General features: G+C 37.5%; 1 protein-coding gene across 4 annotated transcripts; it reads left to right on the top strand.

Annotated features, from left to right (window-relative positions):
- LOC103992061 (protein COP1 SUPPRESSOR 2) lies at positions 1 to 25,185 on the top strand. Of its 4 annotated transcripts, XR_010488744.1 has the most exons (8): positions 2 to 256; positions 355 to 597; positions 680 to 794; positions 887 to 960; positions 2,640 to 2,797; positions 5,597 to 5,771; positions 6,256 to 6,319; positions 24,771 to 25,185. XR_010488744.1 is itself a non-coding variant. In XM_009411640.3 (7 exons), the coding sequence occupies exons 1-6, from the start codon at positions 174 to 176 to the stop codon at positions 5,761 to 5,763; spliced, it is 840 nt and encodes a 279-aa protein (XP_009409915.1). In that variant the 5' UTR covers positions 2 to 173; the 3' UTR covers positions 5,764 to 5,771; positions 24,771 to 25,185. The 4 variants fall into 4 exon arrangements, 3 of the variants coding, with proteins under 3 accessions (XP_009409916.1, XP_009409915.1, XP_018684011.1); XM_009411640.3 differs by lacking the exon at positions 6,256 to 6,319; XM_018828466.2 differs by lacking the exon at positions 6,256 to 6,319 and having other exon boundaries at positions 24,752 to 25,185.
- Positions 25,186 to 26,401: the final 1,216 nt, after the last annotated feature.

Below are 26,401 nucleotides of genomic sequence, written 5' to 3'. Positions count from 1 at the left end.
CACTTGTCCAGAGCCTAGGACTCACAAAGGGGGCGTCCGATCGCGGTGGTCGACGGTAGCGTCGACGCCTCGTCCATCCATCCTTCTCGCAGTGGCCCTCTCGCTTACAAAAAGGAGAAAATAGCTAGGGTTTTTGACAGTCGTCCAAATCGTTCAATTAGAAGACGAGAAGCATGCCGATTAAGAATTTTAGGAAGAGAACCCTAGAACATGATCCCCGTCCTGATGATACCGAGGAAGACGAGGAGGAGCGCAGGTTAGTATTACCACTAGCAAGCATAACAGGAGTGCCTCTCGTGCGTTCTAGGGATTTTATCGATGGTGCTGACGATGGGGTTCTACCGGCGTCTTCAGATTGGTCTTGGAGGAGGTGAAGCTGCTCCAGAAGCAGCGGGAGAGGAAGCCTGGCATCCCCGCGCTTCCTACCGTCCCCCAGCACTCCCCCACCGGCCCTGGCGGGGCCTTTCGCAGGTCCTCCTCCTCTAGCGGCGCCGCAGGCGTGGGCGACAAGGGCGACGGAGATGGCGGCAAGGAGGACCTCGTCCTGCAGGACACCTTCGCCCAGGAGACAGCTGTCACTATCGAGGATCCCAACATGTATGTGGTGTAGTCTTTCTGACACCCTTTCTTTTAATCTATAGCATTTGACTGTCTGATTTCGCTAGTGCTGACTGTCAAGGTTGAAGTATGTGGAGCAAGAATTGGCAAAAAGGCGCGGCAAGAAGATTGACTCCAGTGAGAAGGAGGAGAAGGACCCGATGGATGAATTGTATGTTGTGCCTGAACATCTTAAGGTGAGGGAATTGCAGTTGGAGTGTTGGATTACCTCCATAGTCCCAGCTTATATTGGGCATTGAACAATTTGAATTTGTTCTCTTCCATGCAGGTGAAGAAGAGGAACTCGGAAGAAAGTTCTACTCAGTGGACCACAGGGATTGCTGAAGTGCAACTACCCATCGAGTATGCTATTGCCTCTCTAATTGTTTCTAATCTGTCATCTCATTTTCTGTTGCCTTTCCAGGCTAACTGCAGATTTGGGTAGATGGGAGAATATTATTATACGTCCTATCCAAAGTTAGAAGAGAGGGCCTAAATATTATATTTCGATGATCAAGTTCTACACATTTTAAGTTGAAGTGATACATGCAATGTGTAAATTTCTAGGAGCTTTGTTACGTATTCAGGTCCGCACCATTCCTTTTCCTGATGACAGACCACTATTGCCTGGACTTCTAAAAGCTCTTTATGCTGAATGACTGCCTAAAGATGGGACTTTGCTTTTTGTTTACCCATGGTTGGCCACACTATATGTGCTAAATGATTGAATTATCATATGAGTCATAACTTTATGTCTGTGTGTTTCTTGTATTCCTAACTCCAGCTTCTTACTATAAAATTTTAGATATAAATGTCCACACTTGTCTCTCTTCATCATACATGATTAGATATTAATAATTAATGTTTTGTATTGCATTAGGCAATTGGAATGTACCCAGCAATTGGGATTTAAAATCTTAAAACATGGTCAAGCTTAGCCCTTTTAACAGATTTCAGACGAATCTTGAGTGATTGTCACACTTCTGTGAACCACTGCACATGATGATACTTTGCGCTTTGGCTACATATAAAGCACACGACAACTGATCTTAAAATGAGCTAAGGTCCTTATAATTTCTCATGAACATCAACTCAGCACTGCCCAATTTTATTTTCAAACTCACTATTGGATTTAAAGGTTCCTCGTCAAATAAGATGACGTCTATATGATCCTAAGTAACAGAATAACCTGTTGCTTTGGTACTCTGACATAGCCTGATCAATGGACATTTATTCTTTTTTCAAGTTTTAAGTTAGGTGCTGGATGATATATCTCATTATTGTTTATGCATAAAGACTTGGAACCAAAATTTAAAAGGATGATATATATATATATATATATATATATATATATATATATATGTATAATAAAAGGGATCAAATATTATAATAATATTTGAACCCTACAAATCAAAATTTAGGTCATGTGATTTTCAAATTGAAAATTAACTGCAATGAGGATTATCTGACATTCAAAAAGCCTAGAAACCAAAATTCATGTGGTTTTAGAACTTTTGAATGGTCATCAAACCAGAAAAAAGTGAATGGTGTAAAGGACAGCCACACATTAATCTGTAATACAAACTATAAACAGTAAATGCATGCTTACCAAACCCCTGCACATTTGATTCTTTTAGATCACTGATCAGGTTGAAATATGATCTGTTCTTTTGAAATTGCTTAGTGCTTACTGTTTAGCCTGCTTGATGCTTACCCTAGAAATCTTTAAACCAAACCATTGCAAGTAATATTCAATAATCAATGCCTCTTAATTTCCCTTCAGATTTTAAAAAAAAAGACAATGAGCACGATCATTATATTATGGTAAAACATGATTTCAATCAATTTTCCCTGAACGTAATCTAACAAAGGACATATGACATTAGTATCATAATCTAATTGGGTCATGTTGTATTCCCGTATGTTTAGGTAAAAGTTAAGTGGTTCACCATTTAACAGACAACAAGAATGGAAACAATATCCTTTCTTTCATTTTCATCGATCCACCTTTTACTTAGACCTGTTATTCGTTGATGCTACAGATACAAGCTACGGAATATTGAAGAGACTGAGGCTGCCAAAAAGCTGTTGCAAGAGAAGAGGTTTGTTGGTAAAACTAAATCAGAATTGAATATTCCTTCAAGTTACAGTGCAGATTATTTCCAACGCGGTCGAGATTATGCTGAAAAACTTCGGAGAGGTTTGTTATCTACAAAAGCTTTCATTCTTCTCACTTTTCTTTCATTAACTTACATAAGTTGGATTTTTGTAATATGCAATTTGGTTTGGAATGTACTTTGACATGTAAATGGGGTTTAGTTATGTGTAGTGGATATATGTGAGAGATGGTATAGTGATGTTTGTCAGAAAAATAAATAAGGTTTTAGAAGGATATCATTAATTTGATAAAAAAAATTTGATATCAAGGAGGCAGAGATAATTAATGCTTTCTTAGTTTGCAAATTGCGAAACTAAGTGATTGCTTTTGAGTTTTGGGGGATCTTTGGTACTTAATTCATTTGTTCCATATATCTGTTTGTTGATATTTTTAAGCAAAGTTTATAATTTCGTACAGTACCGGCATTTCGAGCTTTGCTCGATATGGTACGGTACGAGCGTATCGAGTGGTACGCCAAGGTGTACCGCTTGGTATATATATATATATATATATATAATTATATATATATATATATATCAATATTAAAAAATATAAAAATAAATATAAAAATAAAAAATGGAGGCGTATGTTGCCTCAGCGACGTCACTTCCTTTTCTTCTCCTCGTCATGTTAGATGAGGAGTAGGCGTGGTCTTCTCCTCATCTGCCGCGTTTGGCGAAGACGTCAAAGGCTGTAGACGTCTCCGGCCTTCGACGAAGAACGTGGCGAAGGCCGTAGGCGTCTTCGGCCTTTGGCGAAGAAGAAGTCGAGCTGCCACCTCTCCGTTACCTCCTGGATCGGGATCGTCGAGGGAGGGCGATGTCGGATTGGAAAACGTCGAGGTAGGGAGGGCGATCCCAATTCTCCCTCTTTTTCTCCCTCTTCTTTGAGCGCTTTCTCCCTCGATACTTCTTCTTCCCTCGTCACAGCTAGGCCATAGCCAGGCTGATACCACTCGGTAATGAGCGGTCCGCATACCGGTTTGCTGGCGGACTGGTATGTATCACCCGGTACGGGCGGTATCATTTAAAATTAAAATCCTTATTTTTAAGACTTCCATATATCACATGTAATAGATTCACATATGAAAATTATTATTAACCCAGTTAATTTGTTGTGAATTAAGCAGTCTTGAACCCTTATTTTCCTATATTATTTGGTTTTCCTTCATCTCCTCCAGAACATGAGAGAAAATGGAAGAAAGGGGTTACAGGGTAAGGAACTGATACTGTTTTCCATTCTTTCCTTGCTGTTGAATTTAATACAGATGAATACAAGAGGATGGAAGACCAAAGAATAGGGAAGAGAGATAGGTGAGAAACTAACTGTCTGTTTAAGGTATTTTGAAAAGGGAAACTGGCTGACTAATTAGAATAGTAATGTGTACTTTCTTTCTGGAGATCACACTGATAGGAAAATACTCCAAATCCAATCAATTGGGAACTGATCTAATTAATTTTTACTGCTGATTTGGTGCTATTCTATTTGCTGGTAGACCAATGGGGAGAGAAACAAAGGATATAAAGAAAAAAACCGAGAGTGGGAAGGTTGTTCTTGTTGGATGATACTGAATAGACTAAACACTCCATATAAATAGATGATATCCAGGTAAGCCCTTGTCTTCTAAAATACTTCATTCATGACTTCTAAATTAGCTTTAATAACACCCATATGGTTCTTATCAAAGACTGCTATCCAAAATTGAGAAGGTTTAGAACATTTGTAACCCTGTGCAGCAAATAAAAAATTATGAGGAAAAAATTTAAAAGCTCCAGAAAAATAAAGTAAGAAAATTCAATAATCTGATATGTCTCAACCACAAACTTTTATATGATTCACCATTTTTCTAAATTTTGATTTAACAATTCAACATATTTCTAATCTAAACCTGACTGCAAGTAAGTGTGAATTAATTTATTGTGGATTTTAGGATGAGGACAATGCTTTGGGTCTTTCCCTGTATGATGTATGCCTTGTCTCTGTCAAATCACTATATTTTAATGGTCATGCATAAACTGTTCTATGGTGCATTTAAATAAACTTAAGATGGGATTTGACCAGTTCATATATTGTGTGTTGCTGTTGGAGCATTTTGAAGCCATATTATGTTTAGGATTGGTGTATTCATGTTAGTAATATAGGTTTTGTTAGGAGAAGTCTCGTGAAATAATGATTTTACTTGCAAGCATAGTTTATTAGGTTCGTTGCTCTGGTTGGATTGACTGAAACCAATCCTGAACCCTCAAAATTTCTAACCTAGACCACCCAATCGATTTCAATGGCTAATTTCATGATCTCAAGGTTCTCAGTTGACCCTTAGCTATTCCTGATAATTTTGGCCAGCTTTTAAACACAGTTAAAAACTTAAAATGATCTTGTTCCAAAAATCCACCCAATTCTGAACTTACGAAATAAGAACCTTGTTCTTAAAATGATGATCTTGTTGCTAAATATAACTTGGTTAAGAGAGCTTCATCTATTTTGAGGTACAAAAGACCTAAATATTCATTAATAATAAGCAGTAATGTGGACGGCAAAGAGTGTTGGGTAACTCACCTTTTCGGAGTAGTTGAAATTTTGATGTTCAATGGTAGCAATATCCTACACAGGATGTTTTTTCTGTGGGCTTGTTTGGCTGTTGTTGATGCAATCGTTTTAATTCCATTGTAATATTTTTGTGCATGTGTGTTTGATTTGTTCCACGTGGGACTGTCTATTTCTATTTTAAGAGTAGAAGAGCTTCACAATCTATTTCTTTCTTCCAGAGGCTCTTCTGTCTGAAATCTGGCTGAATGGTAAATGTTTTAAGAACTCAATAAGTGTTGGTCGTTTTACTTGCAGAGCATCCAGAGTTGTACAAAATCCGAGGTGCCCAAGTGAGTGATATGGGTGGGAAGTCAACAGAAACTAATAACTCGGATGTTGCAGGACGGAGGCAAGCTGCCACGGATGAGTTCATGCTTGAGCGCTTTCGCAAACGAGAAAGAAATCGTGTTATGCGCAGATAGTACTAGATGTAAGTCTATCAGGATCACAAAGAAATGCCTTCCATTCAATTTTGCTTGTTTGCCTATATGTGGTCCAAGGATCTTGACACTAATAAAAATGAGAAAAATAAGAATACTAGTCGCTTTCCATTCAATTGAAACTTTTGGGGATGATGATTTTCATTGTGGAAGTATACCTAATTTGAAAATATGTTTTTATATTTATGAAGTATTCTTGCTTCAGTATTAAACAAGAGGTTTATACTTTATAAAATATTCAATGGTACATTTACATAGATTTTAATGTAAAATGATTGTGTAGACATATCTTTGTAATTTCAAATTTTTTTTTATTTATGTAGTATTCTTGCTTAAGTCTTAAACAAGAGGTTTATACTTTATAATGTATTTTTTTTTATTGTTCAACGGTACATTTACTATAGATTTTATTGTAAAATGATTGTGTAGAAATATCTTTATTGTGTTATTAGTGTTATTCTTTATTTGTTTCAGAAGGATCTTTTTGGAAGCTATTGATGTGCATTTCATTTTAGTGAATAATGGAAGCGACAATATGGTATCTGTTACTTATCAGAAAACAGTTATTGTCATTAATTACTATGTGAGTGCTAGCTTGTAGACCATCTGTATATAATGGAAATAGTCACATATCATATTAACATGTCTTAGTTTGGAAATTTCCAAGAACATATCATGGACCATTTCATAAATAGCCTACTTCACATCAATCACCCAATTGCCTATTGGACCACAGTCTGGCGCAAACTAATACAACCATTATATGCCTTGACATGTGCTAAGTACATGGATGAGCATATTGCCTCACAAGTTGGCAAGAAATTATGCGAAACAAGGACCCTATTTTATACTTGAGCAATTGTTAGGAAATATTCATGTCTAAGGCTTAAGGCTATAGCTCTAGCCTAGTGATTTCAATAGGTGCTCAGGCGCTCGCCTAAGCGCTTGGGTGAGGCAAGGCGAGGCCTGAGCTCCTCACTTCATTTTCAGGCGGTGCGCTTCAAAGAGGCGCCGCGTGGGTGCTTGCCCGAGCCCAAGGGCCAGGCGCATCGGGTGAGCGCCCGGGTTAAACCAGACGACCGAACCAGCATTTTAGGTTTGGTTCGGTCTCCGGTGCTTTAGTTGGTTCAATCGAACCAACTAAAGCATCGATATCAGCCTTCCTCTCGCGACTTCCCAACCCTAACCCTGCTCGCCGCTCTCGCTATCGCTGCCACTGTCGCCGCTCCTACTCTCGCTGCTGCTGCTCGTTGCTCGCTGCTACCGCTGCCACTATTGCCGCTCTCGCTGCCGCTGCCACTATCATCGCCCTCGCTGCTGCTGCCCCTGTCACTGTCACTGTCGCCGCTCTCGTAGCTACCGTTGTCGTTGCCACTGTCGTCACTCCCGCTCCTGCTGCCGCTGCTCGCTGCTACTGTTGCTGTTGCCACTGTCGTCGTTCGCCGCTGCCACTGCTTGCTGCTGTCGCTGCCGCTACCAATGTCGTCGCTTGCCGCTCCCGCTCGTTGCTATCGCTGCCGCTACTCGTTGCTATCGCTGCCGCTGCTCTCAATCAGCACCCTCGATCTTCTTCTTACTCACACTCTTCTCACTTCGATAGTCTACTGTTAACAGTATACTAATAGTATACTGTTAACTGTATACTAGTAACAGTATTTTTATTTATTAGATTAATAATATATTATTTTAATTTTAATACTGTTAATTTTTATTTATTTGAAATTATTGTTATTATTTTGAATTTTGAGATTTTTGTTAATGTGATATTGTGATTTTACAAGGTTTCCTTAATTTAATATCATATTTTTATTTAAATAATTATATTTATTAATTATATTATATATTTTTATATTTTAGCGTCTCGTTTCGCTCGAGCGAGCGCTTAGCGCCTTGGGCGTTTTTGGACCTGGACTTTGGTGCCTTTTGGCATGTAGCGCTTTTTAAATCATTGCTCTAGCCAGTTAAAATGACTTTAAAATTAAGCTACTGATCAACTCACCTAGCAGGAATTTTTTGCCTAATGGTGAGAAAACTAGTCTGCATTTCTCTAAATCTCTCGTACTTGTAAAAGGAGAAATCTAGTTTTACATTTAATTTACCTAAAGTTAGTCTCACACAATAGTACATGGCAAGTAGGAGTATTTTCAGTAGATCTTATATATGCCAAAGATTACAGCAGGAGAATGATGATCTCACTTGCATAATAATGCTATGTTGTTTTTAAGAACACAATCAAATAACTTATTTCTATCAGCTTTTGGAAACTAGTGATAAGTGGGTCTTTTATCTAGATGACACCCCTGATGATATTGGGTTGTGTATGTTTGTTAATATTCTACCTTAGAGTTTTGAGTGGCTTCTTTGTTCTTTGTTGATGATATGGTTTCACTATTTTTTGATGTCTGGTAAAAGATAAAAAGCATAAACTAAGTTCAAATGCATAAATATGCTGCTTAGCTGATAATTGTGATAAGGCAGCCTCTATATGGTTTGCATCTACATGCATATTATTGTTATTTTCAGATCTTTGTTTTGGTACTTGTTCCTAATATATTGTAGAACCAACTTCTTTTGTCTCTTCAGATCAACCATATTATTCCAAAGAACTATTTGTTGACAATTATAGTTGTGCATTAAAAGGTATAAATAGTCTTTGTTCTTGTTTCATACTGTTATAATGATAAGAACTGTGCATTAAAGAGTTGCATTGTAATCAATGATTTAGAAAGTGCTAGGCGCTAAGGTTCTAAAATGTTCGAGGCACTGAACACTTGCCCGAGCGAAGTGAGGTGCTCTGAAATATTAAAATATAAAAATATATAATGCAATTAATAAATATAATTATATAAATAAAAATATGATATTAAATTAAACAGATATAAAGTGCCAAGTCACATAATCCATCTTCTAATAAAAAAAAATACCAAAAGACTCAAAACCAAGGTCTGCCATACCGAATCGTATCGCTCGGTACGGGTGGTACGTACCGGTCCGACAGGCCAACGGTACGCGGACTGCTCGCTACCGGTCCGACTGTACACTGTAGCAATGCACTATAGTAGTGCTCGGTGCACCTGGGTGTACCTCGGTACACCGTACCGTATCGGTACCGACCTCAGGTCGAAATATATGTACGGTACGGTATTGCGAACCTTGCTCAAAACAATAAAGTTTTGCATCAAATTCAATCATTTTCATAATCAACATCGTCATTATCAAACATATCATCATCTTTCTCTTTCTCTTGTCCATCTTCATCAAAATATGTTTCCTTTTTTATAATGACAAGAGATGAACTTGAGGCTTTTGCACTCATTTTTTCCTTCGTCATTTGTCTTATATATAACTGTAATTCTCCAACACTCGAGGTTCCTACCACATCTCTTCATGTCAAGTTGTCATTTTCAAATATAAACTTATCTTTGGCATTTTGTAAGTTCGCACCTATTTCCCCATCGATCAGTCGTTTGAATCATCAGTATCTTACAATGAGATTGGATCGATGTTATTTTGTAAATCATGACGAGCCTTCAATGTTTGATTATACTTTATATAAATAAGATCACATAATCATTGATGCTCTGATCGATTTCTTCTCTTTGTGTGAATTTGTTATATCATATAATTTAAAAATATATTGATATATTTATCTAAAAAAATAGATTAATCGAAACAAAAAATATTTTGTGATCCTTACATACTCGAAGATACTCTAGTTTCGCTCACAACCTACAACACTATAAGTTAAACTAAGAATTTTGATAGCCAATTGTTGTAAATTCGAGATGAAATTTTTTCCACCATTCAGTTACAAAATTTACTTTATTATTAATAATAATATACTATACATGAAATTAATTATATAAATTTATTAATACTTGGGAATATAGTTGTAGATCAAACTGCTATTGGAATTCCAAAAAGACCATCGGCATTCTTAGATAAAGATAATTCACGTATAATCTTATCTTGTATCTCAAGGCTTAGAACTAATTTTGCAATGCACTTATATAACTCATTTATAAATTCTACATCAAATTTAATAAAGGTGTTCTTATAAAAGAATTCTGGGTTCCAATAATATTCTATTGCATGTAATGGACGATGAAGTTGACAATTCGATCTCTCATCATTGATTGCAAATATTTTCTTATACTTTTCTTTATTTAATCAAAAGACTTTTGAGTTACCTTCTTTGCTTAATTCATAGCCTTATAAATATATCTTATTACAAGCTTCTTTTCATTATCTACTAACCGAAGGACTCGAACAAGAGGGTTCATTACCTTTAATATATAAATTATAAGATTTCAAAAGGACGACATTAAAATGATATCATCGGCCTTTTTTCCTTTTATTTATTTTGTCCATTTGCTTGTCACTCGTTTATTTGAGGTAAACCTGTTTCACAGGTTATGTTCTTGATGATGCATGCTCTATAATGTCAAGAAGGAATATCAAATCGGGTGACATCATATCTCACTAATTCCTTATTGCTTATGAATTCTCTCTTCGTATTCAAAGCCCCGATTGAAAAGAAATCTATTGACAAATTATCCTTTTTGAAGTCTTCTTGATGTTAGGAATCTTTCCAATATCCTCCAACTTTAAATCAATGTAATGTGCTTCACATGAAGTTCAATATAAGTGTTGTCTTTTTGTTTCAAGTAATTTACCTAAGACAAAAGATAACAAAATTGATAAGAATTAGGAGTCACGTAATACTTCCACTCAAATTGGAGATATAAAGTAATTCAAAAATTCAAAAATTCCAAAGATAAATTTTATTAGCTAACACATAGTTGCTTTTATTATCGGTTATAACTTAGACGACATTTTGTTTACCAATTTATTCCACAAACTTATCAAGCAACTTATATATATTTTCTCTAGATTTCATAAAAGATGACGTATCTATTGATTTCATAAATATGGTTCCTAAAGAACAATTGACCATGAAATTAATTATACTCTTATATCTCCTGTCGGTCTAAACATTTGACATAATAGAGCAATCATGCTTTACTCATGATTCTTTGTGGCCCTTTAATAAGTTATTATATAATCCAACTCTTTTTTCAGTAATGGAACTCGTAACTTATAAAAATTTAGACGTTTTAATTCCCCACCATATCTTCCAATAACTTCAATTATCTCCTTAAAACTGTCTAAACAACAAGTACTAAGGGGAAGGCTAACCTAATAGAAGAAGCGAGCAATGTGTTAAATTGTTCTTTCTTTTATTTCCTTACCATAAATATCATTTATATTTGTTTGTCTTAATATTGCTCTCGCTTGTCCTTGTTGCTTTTGTGATCCTTGATATATATGTAAGTCCATTGATCCTTTTTTACCCTTCTTAACAACCATACTTAATCTTCTATTATATTTTTTTTTTGTTATATACTCTTTTCCCACATGGATTAACATTTTCAAAATAATCTTCTTCATCATCATCTCAAATATGTTCAACATTATCCTCGGGTAAAATCCCATAATATTCATTTCTTTATATCTTTTTTTTTTTTAATCATACAAGTTAGTAGCTCTTCTTTTACATTAGGTGGACACTTCTTGCATGTTGATACATTCTTGAAGTTCATTACATAATGCTGCTTTGTATGAAAAATACCATTTCTAGTAATCTTATCACAAAAGATGCAAGTAATTGCATTAGAATTTCTAGGACCCTTTAGATAATTGTATTTCTAAGTAGGATCATTTCTTGAATTTTTTTAAGAATCTTTTGAATTGCTTTGTACAATTGCCGTTGATCCTGAAACACAAATAATAGTTCTAAATAAATAGAGAATAACAGTGTTAAAATCTAAATAGTATATTATAAATCTAAATAGAGATTGCTTTGTATTATAGTTTACAATCTACTATTAACAGTATATTCTCTATTGTTAACAATAGTTAGAGGGGGAGAAAAGAGTCATCGACAATGGAAAGTAAGGAGAGGGCAGCAGTGATGAAAGAACTTTCGGACGATAGCGGTGGCGACGGAGGAAGTTGCGGACAGCAGCAACAATGATGGAGGAAGCTTCGGATGGCAGCAATGATGGTGGAGGAAGTTGTGGACGGCAGCAGTGGCGGTGGAAGTTGCGGACGACAATGTCGTGGGTGGAGAAAGCTTCAGCGGTGTCTGTCGGTGGTGGAGGAAACTACGGCTTGCTCCCTGGACGGTGGAAGGAGCTGCACACTGAAGTAGTGGCGGCGGAAGGAATTGCGCATGAAAGCTAGGTCGTCAGACTCGTTCATCAGCGATAAAGGAAGCATTAGCAGTGAAGGCAGTGACATAGGAAGCATTGGCAGTGGAGGCAATAGTTGCATTGGGGTTTATGTTGAATCTCGGATTTTGATGATGAAGTCAATTGTCATTTGTTGTCTAATGTATGTGTTGAGATAAGTGTGCAGGATTAACTACGATGAAAGTAAGACATGCAGCAGGAGTTGCGCCGGAGTCATGACAATGATCACGTTGGGAGTTCGAGAGCTCGACGGAAGTTCGGACAGTCGTCGGAGGTTCTGCGGGAACAAATCCGAGAAGTCCAAAAGCTTGCCAAAGGAGCTCGTCGGAACTTGCCAAGTGAATCGTCGCAGTCCAGGAGTTTGCCGGAAGTCCGCAGGAGCATCAACGAGGGTTCATCGGATGATCGACGGAAGTTCGCCGGAAACTCGCCGGAAGAAGCGAGTGACGCACCGAAGCAAGCTGCAGAATATGTCTTAGGAAATAATCGTAGTTAGCACTTTGATTAAGTTAGAAATGGGAGGTGATCCCATTAACTTAATCCTGGGGCAATTGGGCCCCTGAAGAACTCAAATTGGGTCGAATGGTTCAACCCATTCGGACCCAGGTTACTGTTGGAGGTGTAACCGCCCAGGCAGGGAGGTAGCACCGCCCAGGCTATGTCTCCCAGCGAGACTGGGCGGTGCAACTGCCCCAGCCAAGAGGTGCAACCGCCCAGGGCTCAGTCTCCGAGCGAGACTGGGCGGTGCAACCTCCTATGTCAGGAGGTAGCACCGCCAGAGCTTAAGTCTCGAGCTCTGCCAAGCGGTGCAACCTCTCCAGTCAGGCGGTGCAACCGCCTGAGCTCGGTCTTCGAGCTTTGGCAGAGAGGTGCAACCGCCCCTGACAGAGGTAGCACCGCCCAGAGGCTCAGTCTTCGAGCTCTGCCAGGCGGTGCAACCTCTCCAGTCAGGAGGTGCAATCGCCTGATCCCGGAATTCCGGGATTTGATCGTTTTGAGCTCCAAATTTGAACTGGGTTGGGGCCTATAAATACCCCACCCGTTCAGCACTGAAAAGATACAGACCTACACCGAATTCTTGATCTTTTCTGTGAGTCTAAGAGCTCAAATTTGTGTAAAGTCCAAAAGTTCTCCTCTTTCTGTTCTTCAAGTCTTGAGTTGTAAAGAGAGGAGAGAAAGGGTCTGTAAGGGTTGTCTCCTGAGCCCGTCAAAAGGAGTGAAACTGTAAAAGGACAGTTGGCCTTCGCCTATTGAAGGAAGGCCCCTAGTTGACGTCGGTGACCTCGTCGGTGGAGGAAGCCAAAAGTGGAGTAGGTCAAGACTGACCGAACCACTCTAAATCTCTGGTTTGCTTTTATTTTGAGCACTTTATCATTACTGCAAACCTCCTATATAGCTACTGCTCTCTGCGCTTTTACGAACAAGTTTCTAAGTTCTGATCTTTCCGAATCTGCATTCAGACGTAAATCGGTGTTTTCGTACATTGCAGTTTACATTTACGTTTTGATTCTATTTATAACTGCAAACTGTCTTCTGCGCTTTTACGAACGAGTTTTTTTGCAGTTTACGTTTACGTTTTGATTCCATTTATAACTGCAAACTGCGCTTAGACGTAATCTGCGCTTAGACGCTAACTGCGCTTAGACGCAAACTGCGCTTAGACGCAATCTGCGCCTAGACGCAAACTGCGCTTAGACGCAATCTGAGCTTAGACGCAAACTGCGCTTAGACGCAATATGCATTTAGACGCAAATTGCATTTAGACGCAAACTGCGTAAACTGCGCTTAGACGCAAACTGTGAATCGGCTTTTGCATCAAAATAGTTTTTATCGAACGAACGCAGCTTTCGATTTTAATTGCTGAAAGATTTCCGCTGCACTAATTCACCCCCCCCCCCCCCTCTTAGTGCTCTCGATCCTAACAATTGGTATCAGAGCGAGGTTAACTCTCAAACGGATTAAAACCCAAGAGAGATGGCTTACGCCGGAAACCAAGAGGGCCATTCCATTACACGTCCACCCATGTTTAATGGGACGGACTACACCTATTGGAAGACCCGAATGAGGATCTTTCTTATTTCTATGGACGTTGAACTCTGGAATCTTGTTGAGAATGGTTTTTCAAAGTCTTCTCTTCCAATGATCGATTGGAACGATTCGGAGAAGAAGCCTTTCGCTCTTAATGCAAAGGCTATGAATGCCTTATTTTGCGCACTTGATAAAAACGAGTTTAATTGTGTTTCGATTTGTGAAACTGCATTTGATATTTGGCACACACTCGAAGTGACTCATGAAGGCACAAGTAGAGTGAAAGAGTCAAAAATCAATCTTTTGTTACACTCTTTCGAACTTTTTCGGATGAAACCGAGTGAGACTATTGGCGACATGTTTACCCGTTTCACGGATGTTGTCAACGGTCTAAAAGGACTCGGAAAAAGTTTTTCGGATTTTGAGCTCGTAAATAAAATTCTAAGATCCCTTCCTAAGAATTGGGATCCTAAAGTCACTGCTATTCAAGAGGCAAAAGATCTAAACAACTTTCCTCTTGAAGAACTAATTGGGTCATTAATGACCTACGAGATGACTTGCAAAGCTCATGAAGAGCAAGAAGACATCCTTCCAAAGAACAGGAAGGATATGACACTTAGAACTTTGGAAGATCACTTGAAAGAAAACTCAAGTGATGAGGACTGTGATGATGACTTGGCACTTCTAACAAGAAAATTTAAAAAATTCATTAAAAGAAGCAAGTTTAAGAATGACACTAAAAGTAAACTTGAACCCAAGAAAGACCAAGTTATTTGCTATGAGTGCAAAAAGCCGGGACACTACAAGAGTGATTGTCCCCAAGCCAAAAAGAGAACAACAAAAAAGAAGGCGCTCAAAGCAACATGGGATGATTCGAGCGCGTCTGAAGAAGAGGAGTCCAACACCGAGCAAGTTGCTCATTACGCCTTAATGGCCATCGGAGAGGAGGTAACGAATTTATTAGATGCTGATTTATCTTTCGATGAATTATTAAATGTCTTCCATGACTTATTTGATGAATGCAAGATTATCAATAGAAAATACAAATTACTGAAAAAGGAGCATGATAGTCTTACCTGTGATTTTGATAAGTTAAAAATTGAATATCATGATAGTTTAAATTCATCTATCAAATGTCATGATCTAGAAACTCTCCAAAAAGAAAACCTGCTACTTAAGGACACCTTGAAGAAATTCGAGGTTGGTAGCAAGTCATTGAACATGATCCTTGCAAACAAGGGTCACGTTCCAAAAAGAAGTGGAATTGGATTTGTGAGAAGTCCTCACCTAAATCCAACCACCTTTATAAAAGGCCCCATCTTACATGTTCAACACCAAGCAAAATGTAACTTTTGTTGCAAAATTGGACACAAGACGTATTATTGTCCATTCAAGAAAATTAGTCCAAACAAATTGATTTGGGTTCCTAAAGGAACCATGATAAACTCTATGCAACATGATAAACAATGTAGATCTATCTTTGAGGCACCCAAAAGCAAATGGGTACCTAAAAATCATCCTTTCTTGTAGAAACCTACACCATCGCAAGCTAGGAGCAAGAGATGGTACCTTGATAGTGGATGCTCAAGGCATATGACCGGAGATCCATCTCAATTCTCTAAGCTCACTAGCATAGACGAAGGCTATGTCACCTTCGGAGACAACAACAAGGGTAAAATCATTGGCAAAGGAACCATAGGTAACAAATCCAACTTCTTTATTGAAGATGTTTTGTTAGTTGATGGTTTAAAACATAACCTCTTGAGCATTAGTCAATTATGTGACAAAGGATACACTGTCAAATTCGAATCTAATGCTTGCATCATTGAAAAACCACATAAGAACATGTCTATGATTGCATTAAAACAAAATAACGTATACACTATTGACATCAATGATTTATGTGATGAAATGTGTTTTGCGGTTACGAATGAGGATGCTTGGCTATGGCATAGAAGATTAGGTCATGCCAGCATGAAACTAATCACTCAAATATCATCTAGAGAACTTGTAAGAGGAATTCCTCATATCAAGTTCATCAAAGATAATGTATGTGATGCTTGCCAATTAGGTTAACAAATTAAGGGTAGTTTCAAAGCTAAGAATCAAATAAACACCTCTAGGCCCTTACAATTGATCCATATGGACTTATTCGGACCAATCTCTACATCGAGTCTTGGAGGTAGCAAGTACGCCTTTGTCATTGTTGATGACTATAGCAGATATACATGGACCTACTTCTTAAAACAAAAAAATGAATGCTTTAAATATTTTACCAAGTTTTGTAAACTTGTTCAAAATTAGAAGGGTTCGATGATTTCGTCAATTAGAAGTGATCATGGTGGAGAATTTCAAAACCATGACTTCCAAGAATTCTGTGAACTCAATGGATACAACCATAACTTCTCTACTCCAAGAAATCCTCAACAAAATGGGGTAGTAGAAAGAAAAAATCGAAATCTACAAGAAATGGCAAGAACCATGTTGAATGAACATAGCCTACCCAAATATTTTTGGGCCGAAGCCGTAAACACTGCATGCTATATTTTGAATAGAGTTCTAGTAAGACCCTTACTCACCAAAACTCCTTATGAGTTATGGAATAACAAAAAACCCAATGTCTCATATTTTAAAGTCTTTGGGTGTAAATGTTTTATCTTAAATGAAAAGGATAACTTAGGAAAATTCGATGCTAAATCTGATGAAGGAATCTTTCTTGGTTATTCTTCGGTTTTTAAAGCTTTTCGTATTTTCAATAAAAGAACTTTAATTATTGAAGAATCCATCCATGTTGTTTTCAATGAGATTTCCGAAATTAGGAAAAATGATCTTGACGATGATGTTAATTTTGATTCTTTGAATTTAAACGCAACCCCGTCTCCAACTAGCAACTTGGATGCATCCACTTCCCAGATTTCCTTACCCAAGGATTGGAAGTACGTAGATGCTCATCCTAAGGAGCTAATCTTAGGAGACACATCAAAGGGGGTTCAAACACGATCTTCTTTTAAAAATTTTTGTGCCAACGCCGCCTTTCTCTCCCAAATTGAACCCAAATGTGTTGATGAAGCAATGAAAGATGATTCATGGATTATCGCAATGCAAGATGAATTGAATCAATTTGAGAGAAATGAGGTGTGGACGCTTGTTCCTTGGCCAAATGACCATTTAGTTATTGGTACTAAATGGGTCTTTAGAAACAAGCAAGATGAAAATGGTATCGTGGTTAGAAACAAGGCTAGATTAGTGGCCAAAGGTTTCAACCAAGAAGAAGGTATCGATTATGAAGAAACCTTCGCTCCTGTGGCTCGATTAGAAGCCATAAGAATGCTCCTTGCCTACGCTAGTAGTAATAATTTTAAACTATTTTAAATGGATGTTAAAAGCGCTTTTCTTAATGGCTTTATTTTCGAAGAAGTCTATGTTGAACAACCTCCTGGATTTGAAAATAATAGTCTCCCTAATCATGTGTTTAGATTAACTAAAGCTCTCTATGGTTTAAAACAAGCTCCAAGGGCTTGGTATGAGAGACTTAGTTCTTTTCTTATTAAAAATAATTTCATAAAAGGCAAGGTTGATACTACATTATTCATCAAGAACTTTGAAAATAATTTTCTCATTGTTCAAATTTATGTTGATGATATTATCTTTGGTTCTACGAATGAATCTCTTTGTGAATCCTTTGCTAAAACTATGAGTCTTGAATTCGAAATGAGTCTAATGGGGGAGTTAACATTCTTCTTAGGTCTACAAATCAAACAACTAAGCAATGGCATCTTTATTAGTCAAACTAAATATGCTATGAGTTTACTAAAGAAGTTTAATATGAACAACTCAAAAGCTATTAACACTCCTATGAGCACCTCCACTAAGAAATTGATGAAAGTGGAGAAAGCTTCGATCAAAAAACCTATAGGGGTATGATAGGAAGTTTACTTTACCTCACTGCAACTAGACCAGACATAATGTTCAGTGTAGGACTTTGTGCTAGATTTCAATCAAACCCTAAGATATCTCATCTCAAAGCAGTTAAAAGAATACTCAGATATCTTAATGGTACCACAAATCTAGGATTATGGTACCCAAAATTAGAGAGGCTTGAGTTAATTGCTTATGCTGATGCGGACTTCGCTGGCTGTAGATTAGATAGAAAAAGCACATCAGGAACATGTCAATTCTTAGGACATGCCCTTGTTTCTTGGTCATCTAAGAAACAAAACTCGGTTGCACTATCAACAACCGAAGCTGAATATATTGCAGCAAGTGCATGCTGTGCACAAGTTGTTTGGATGAAAAATACCTTAGAAGATTATAAAGTTCATCTTAAAAATATTCCCATTAAATGTGATAACACAAGTGTAATATGCCTAACAAAAAACCCTATACAACACTCAAGAACAAAACATATTGACATCAGACATCACTTTATACGAGATCATGTTACGAATCATGATGTAATCATAGAATTCATTGATACGAAACATCAACTAGTTGATATCTTTACAAAACCTCTAAGTGAAGAACAATTTGATTTCATAAGAAGAGAATTAGGAATGTTGATGTGTCCGAATACTTAAACTAGTTAAAATTATTTTTCGGACGCCTTGGTATCACTTGATCAAATAACATGTTGGAAATTATGTGACAAATGTTTTTGAAAATCAGTAGCTTACTCATATCCGAATGCATGTAAGAAGATCATCTTATTTTCGGTTTGAATGCTAAAAATAGGATTTTCCTGTACACTCTTATGAAAACTTTTTGAAAAATGAGTTTCCTCCTTCAAGCAACGAACTATAACATAACAAGGAGAAGAGATACTCAAAGTATTATATGTGTCATGCCTTCCTTTATGTGCTTGATAACCTGCTGGAATCACATCTACCATGCTTTTTGATAATGCTACCATGCTTTTTGTTGATGATAAAGGGGGAGAAAAATATGAATTGATATGGTTGCTATCACTGATACTATGATTAGGCCATACTTGCATCACCAAGAAATATATGATTGCCATATGCCCTGTATCAAGATATCAAACAAAAATTTGCATCGTACGAACTGATATCTTACCATGTGATGCAATGCTACACTTGCTAAAAAATTCGAAATGTGTACATCATGTAATGATATCAAAATCTTGCTTCACAACTTTACATGTCGATATCTTACAATATGATGAATTGCTACAATAACCATCATTCAAACTTGTTATATTTGAAAATGTATGTCAAGCCTTGACATCATCTTCAAAGAGATATATTATGATAAGAATCATGATGGGAATATGTCTCTTGAATTTATAAAGTTTCTAAATTCAAGAAGTATGGCATATAGACAGGGGGAGTTAAGGTTAACTCCATTATCAATTGATTGTCATCATCAAAAAGGGGGAGATTGTTGAATCTCGGATTTTGATGATGAAGTCAATTGTCATTTGTTGTCTAATGTATGTGTTGAGATAAGTGTGCAGGATTAACTACGATGAAAGTAAGATATACAGCAGGAGTTGCGCCGGAGTCATGACAATGATCACGTTGGGAGTTCGAGAGCTCGACGGAAGTTCGGACAGTCGTCGGAGGTTCTGCGGGAACAAATCCGAGAAGTCCAGAAGCTTGCCAAAGGAGCTCGTCGGAACTTGCCAAGTGAATCGTCGCAGTCCAGGAGTTTGCCGGAAGTCCGTAGGAGCATCACCGAGGGTTCATCGGATGATCGACGGAAGTTCGTCGGAAACTCGCCGGAAGAAGCGAGTGACGCACCGAAGCAAGCTGTAGAATATGTCTTAGGAAATAATCGTAGTTAGCACTTTGATTAAGTTAGAAATGGGAGGTGATCCCATTAGCTTAATCCTGGGGCAATTGGGCCCCTGAAGAACTCAAATTGGGTCGAATGGTTCAACCCATTCGGACCCAGGTTGCTGTGGGAGGTGCAACCGCCCAGGCAGGGAGGTAGCACCGCCCAGGCTATGTCTCCCAGCGAGATTGGGCGGTGCAACCGCCCCAGCCAAGAGGTGCAACCGCCCAGGGCTCAGTCTCCGAGCGAGACTGGGCGGTGCAACCTCCTCTGTCAAGAGGTAGCATCGCTAGAGCTCAAGTCTCGAGCTCTGCCAGGCGGTGCAACCGCCTGAGCTCGGTCTTCGAGCTCTGGCAGAGAGGTGCAACCGCCCCTGACAGAGGTAGCACCGCCTAGAGGCTCAGTCTTCGAGCTCTGCCAAGCGGTGCAACCTCTCCAGTCAGGAGGTGCAACCGCCTAATCCCGGAATTCCAGGATTTGATCGTTTTGAGCTCCAAATTTGAACTGGGTTGGGGCCTATAAATACCCCACCCATTCAGCACTGAAAAGATACAGACCTACACCGAATTCTTGATCTTTTCTGTGATTCTAAGAGCTCAAATTTGTGTAAAGTCCAAAAGTTCTCCTCTTTTTGTTCTTCAAGTCTTGAGTTGTAAAGAGAGGAGAGAAAGGGTCTATAAGGGTCGTCTCCTGAGCCCGTCAAAAGGAGTGAAACTGTAAAAGGACAGTTGGCCTTCGCCTATTGAAGGAAGGCCCCTAGTTGACGTCGGTGACCTCGTCGGTGGAGGAAGCCAAAAGTGGAGTAGGTCAAGACTGACCGAACCACTCTAAATCTCTGGTTTGCTTTTATTTTGAGCACTTTATCATTACTGCAAACCTCCTACATAGCTACTGCTCTCTGCGCTTTTACGAACAAGTTTCTAAGTTCTGATCTTTCCGAATCTGCATTCAGACGTAAATCGGTGTTTTCGTACATTGCAGTTTACATTTACGTTTTGATTCTATTTATAACTGCAAACTGTCTTCTGCGCTTTTACGAACAAGTTTCTAAGTTCTGATCTTTCCGAATCTGCATTCAGACGTAAATCGGTGTTTTCGTACGATCTTTACATTGCAGTTTACATTTACGTTTTGATTCTATTTATAACTGCAAACTGTCTTCTGCCCTTTTACGAACGAGTTTCTTTGCAGTTTACGTTTACGTTTTGATTCCATTTATAACTGCAAACTGCGCTTAGACGTAATCTGCGCTTAGACGCTAACTGCGCTTAGACGCAAACTGCGCCTAGACGCAAACTGCGCTTAGACGCAATCTGAGCTTAGACGCAAACTGCGCTTAGATGCAAACTGCGCTTAGACGCAATCTGCATTTAGATGCAAACTGCATTTAGACGCAAACTGCATTTAGACGCAAACTGCGTAAACTGCGCTTAGACGCAAACTGTGAATCGGCTTTTGCATCAAAATAGTTTTTATCGAACGAACGCAGCTTTCGATTTTAATCGCTGAAAGATTTCCGCTGAACTAATTCACCCCCCCCCCCCCCCTCTTAGTGCTCTCGATCCTAACAGTTTATGGCTTGGGGTTGTGTGGGGTTGTAGGGTGTGGGTTTTGCGAGTATAGCAAAAGAATGTAGATTAGTTGGTTCAATCGAACCAATTAGCTACTATTAACCGAACCTGACTTAATTCGGGTGCTCACTTAAGGCGCTCGACACTTGGGTTCAGGCAAGTGCCAAAGTGGTGCTTCATTGAAGTCCGTGCCTGGTCGAGACCTGAGGTGCTTGGGGCTCACCTCGCCATGCTCGAGAGCCTAGGCGAGCTCTTGGGCGCCTATTTAAACCACTGGTTGCAATATATATTCCTTGATGTGAACTTGGTCAAGTTGTGACATTACAGCTTGCTGTATATACCAATTGCTCATGATTGTATGCTACAATAAAGCAGTTCTAGTATTTGGTTGAGGGACCACTAGTCTATGGATATGTTTTATTTATGAGCATCACAATTGTGGATTTGCACCTGCTGCTTGTGGAAGAAGTACCTGACAAAAAAATGTAGCCTTAAACGAGAAAATTATATAAATTGAAGGTAATGATCATGAAAAAATTTTGAACTGTTTCAGGTATTCTCAAATATCTTAAAAATGAACATTGTTCATTTGCCTGGATCGGAAGATATCATGTTTTGGTTCTTCTGGTTGGAGTATGAGAGTCCACAACAAAAGGTGTAAATGTTGAAACCAAGGACTGCCGTATCATGTCGATTGATGGTATGTACGATGATACCGGTTTTCAGGAAAGGACTATAAAATGGCAATAAATTGACAAAAAAGTCTCATTTAAGTTTTTAATTCTAGTTTAATGGTAATTTTATTGTATTTGTTTAAGAATAGAGTGTATGTGAGGTATAAATACACTTTGAGGAACCCTATATATGTCCAATTTGGCTCTAAATGTGACAATAGACCTAATTGTTACTAACATAAGAGATGGACGTTAATCATGTCTAATCTTGATAAATATGCCTTACCGCGCCTCAAGTCTATGGATATGTTTTATTTATGAGCATCACAGTTGTGGACCTGAAGCCTACTGCTTGTGGAACAAGTACCTGAGAAAAAAATTGTAACCATGAGCGAGAAAATTGTACAAATGGATGGTAATGATCATGAAAGAATTCTGCTTTACGTGTTCCCAAATATCTTGAAAATGAACATTGTTCATTTTTCTGGATTGGAAGTTAATGTTTGTTTCTCTTGGTTGGTGTATGAGAGTCCCCAATTAAAGGTGCAAATGTTGAAACCAGGGACCGCCATACTGTGCTGACTGGTGGTATCTGTCCATGGGCGGACTGGTACATATAAAACAGAACCTATTCTCGAAAAAAGGCTGAAAAATGGTAAGAAATTAATAGAAGAATCCTCTTTTAGGTTTTGTATCCTAATTTAATGGTAGTTTTATTATATTTAATTAAGAACAGAGTGTATGTGAGGCATAAATAATTAAAACTCTAAATATGTCCAATTTCGATCAAAATGTAAGACAATAGGATCTAATTGAGACTAACGTAAGAGATGGACCTTAATCGTCTTTAATCTTTATAAATATGCATTAACACATTTAATTATATGAAATGATAAATAAAACATAGAAAGAAGTTAAATACCATCAAAGTAGAGATAAATTCCATTGGATCCTGCATTCTAGTCCTTTTATCCAAATAAATGGCTTGATTATCACTAATGGTCGATTAGGAACTTTAATCATAAGCGAGATTATGAGAAAGAATGGGAACGAGAGTGAGTGAAAGAGGGGAGGTGGGGATTTAAAGCTCCAATAGAGGCCCTAGTGGTCAATTTTGACCATATGGGTCAAACTTGACCGGAACATGGTCGGAATCGATCAAGTTTCGAGCGACACCAACCCATATTGATTGATATGTATTGTACTTTCTTGAAAGAGGATTTGTGGAAGAAATTAGATTATGTTGTTCACATTTAGAAAATATTGAGAAAGAAGATATCACTACAAACTCAAGTTGGTCATACTTTCAATTTTGAAGAGATGTAACTTTATCAATATAAAGTTTAGTCTTGTCTTGCTGAATAGATAGACGATTCCAAGATATTCTCAGTTTATGATTTATTCTTCGGATTACTTTATAGTAACATTTAATCTTATCAATTTTGTTATCCTTTATCTTAGGTAAATTATTTGAAGCAAAAAAGACAACATTTATATTAGACTCCATGTGCGGCACATTCCATTTATTTAATGTTGGAGGATATGGAAAGATTCTTAAAATCAAGAAGATTTTAGAAAGGGTAATCTTTATTGTTGGATTTCTCTATAATCATACTAGGGCTTTGAATATGATGAGAGAATTCACAAGCAATAAGGAATTGGTGAGATATGATATCACTCGATTTGCTACTTCCTTTTTGACATTCCAAAATGTGCATCGTCAAAAACATAACATGAGAAATATATTTACCTCGAAGAAATGGATGACAAGCAAATGAGTAAAAAAAGCAAAAGGCAAGAGAGCTGGTGATATCATTTTAATGTCGTCCTTTTGGAATCTTATATTTTATATATTAAAGGTAATGGACCCTCTTGTTTGGGTCCTTCGGTTAGTAGATAATGAAAAGAAACTTGTAATGAGATATATTTATGAGGTCATGAATAGAGTAAAGGAGACGATTCAAAAGTTTTTTTGATGGATATGAAAAAAAGTATAAGAAAATATTCGCAATCATTGACGAAAGATGGAATTGTCAACTTCATCGTTCATTACATGTAGTAGGATATTATTTGAACTCAGAATTCTTTTATAAGAACACCATTATTGAGTTTGATGTAGAAGTTATAAATGTGTTATATAAGTGCATTCCAAGATTGGTTCCAAGCCTTGAGGTGAAAGATAAGATCATACATGAATTATCTTTATATAAGAATGCCAATGGTTATTTTGAAATTTCAATGACAGTTTGATCTAGGACTACATCCCTAGGTATTAATAAATATATATAGTTAATTTCACGTTTAATATGTTATTGTTAATAATAAAACAAGTATTGCAGTTGAATGGTGGAGTCTATTTGGAAATTTCACCTCAAACTTATAGTAATTGACTATCAAAATTTTTAGTTTGACATGTACTGTTACGGGTTATGAGCGAAACTAGAGTATCTTTGAGCATGTAAGGATCATATAATATTTTTGTTTCAATTAATCTATTCTCTCCATACTTGCTGGAAAACTGGACTGCAAAATAGTTGTTTTTTTCCCTCCTCTGTCTTGGTTGTGATTCTTTTTGTCCTCTTTTCTCCAAATTTATTGACTTATTTCATCTTTTGATTTCCACCTCTGACCTCAGTATGTTTTGTAACAGTTTGCTTGTTTATTGTCAGGTAAAGAAGCTGCAAAGGGAGCTTTCTTCACCAACGGAGAAATTCTGCATCAGGAGAGCTCAAGATTTGTGATGAAACAAAATTAAAACTGGCCTTCTTCTTGAACTCAGGTGTTGTATGACCAAGTTTGTCAGGGAAACATGGCTAGCAGACTCCTTTGCAGGGAAATTAGATGCGAGCAATGGTGCTGGTGCTTTTGATGAGGGTGTTGGTTGTGCATTGCTTAAGGTAAGATTAACATGTGTTGGCTGAACGAGTGTGGAACTGCTACTTGGAAAATACTCAAAATACCATTACCAGCAAGGTGTGATGAATGTATAAAAAACCGGAGTTATTGCTGTATGTTTCTGAAACTGAATGAAAATTACTGCAATCAATAACTTGTCGGGCAGGAAACATTAGATTTCATTGTTCACTTATGAAGGGTTTCACCTATTGATAAGCTTGTTTGTCTCTTGTCGAAACCACAGGTAGCTCGACCCACTTGCATCGCATTGTGGTGGCCGTATGGTCTCGGTTAAATTGATTGCTACGAAGCACTTGTTTGTATGTGAGCCAAGAATAGTTAGACCTGTTGTCAGCAATCTCATATATTACCTTGTGTGACTCGTCTGAGAATGTCACTTCGTATCAGAAGAACCTCTTACGTCGCCACTGGTGAACAGAGATACTCTGCAGCCTTATCATCCGTGAACTATGCCCACTCAGGTATATGTATGACCCGCAGGAGTACTACAAGCGGAATTTCCCAACTTCTGGGTTTAATTTGATTGCTTGCTATTCATCTGCCAAATGGAGCCTCTGCCCTTGAAGCTAGCTGTTCAAGTATTATTGAAACATATAGATAGTTTGCTGCTCAGACCCCATAAGATCTCATATCCTGTTTTGTTGTACTAACTCCTGGCCATGATCTATCAGTATATATTTTAGAAAGATAAATTGGTAAGTGTTAGAAAACGAATAAAATGATATACCTTTTATACATATGTATATTTCAAAGAACTATATGCGTACAACAAAGATAAATGGAAATATGTAGTTTTTAGTGCTAGCTTCATTTGTGTTATATTGGGGAGAAGAATCAAAGTTATTTTATATGACTCTATATAGAGGTAGAGTAACGTTATCTGTAATTAAACCTTTTTCTGTTAATTTAAAAAAAAATTAAATATTACTCGAGGAGGAGGAAGAATGAAATATGATTGAGATCAGCGAATGGTAGAATTGGTTTCCAGTAAAGTCTCCTACGTTTCAATTGGCACCAATATTTGCTTCTATAAAGAATTAGTTTCTCTAACCTGGGTTTTCATGTATCATAATTATCATATTTAAAACTTTTCGGTATCTTATACCTGTTATAAGATAATCATAATTTTATGATTATGATTCCTGACAAAAGAGAAAAAATTTGTTGTAATAGCCTTAGCCCTCCTTGAATTGAGGAAAAAAAAGATAATCATAATATTTTTTATGTTTCTTCAATCCAAACTTTTGGACCATCATGAAACATCACAAAAGGATAATAGTGAATCTAAGAATATTACAGTATAGCGAATTCAGGGATAACTGGAAACAAAAGAATAAGACAAGTATGTCTATTCTCATATCACCTCAAACTACTGGACTGTTAT

This window comes from Musa acuminata, chromosome BXJ2-7 (genome assembly GCF_036884655.1).
Source record: "Musa acuminata AAA Group cultivar baxijiao chromosome BXJ2-7, Cavendish_Baxijiao_AAA, whole genome shotgun sequence".
Classification (NCBI taxonomy): Eukaryota; Viridiplantae; Streptophyta; class Magnoliopsida; order Zingiberales; family Musaceae; genus Musa; species Musa acuminata.
This window is presented reverse-complemented; position numbering and strand designations above follow the sequence as displayed.

What these genes read in the sequence shown, in the direction of transcription:
- LOC103992061 (XM_009411640.3), top strand. Translation starts at nt 174, where the DNA reads ATGCCGATTAAGAATTTTAGGAAGAGAACCCTAGAACATGATCCCCGT. An exon ending in GAAGACGAGGAGGAGCGCAG is followed by an intron (nt 257 to 354) that starts GTTAGTATTACC and finishes CGGCGTCTTCAG; the next exon opens with ATTGGTCTTGGAGGAGGTGA. An exon ending in GAAGTGCAACTACCCATCGA is followed by an intron (nt 961 to 2,639) that starts GTATGCTATTGC and finishes TTGATGCTACAG; the next exon opens with ATACAAGCTACGGAATATTG.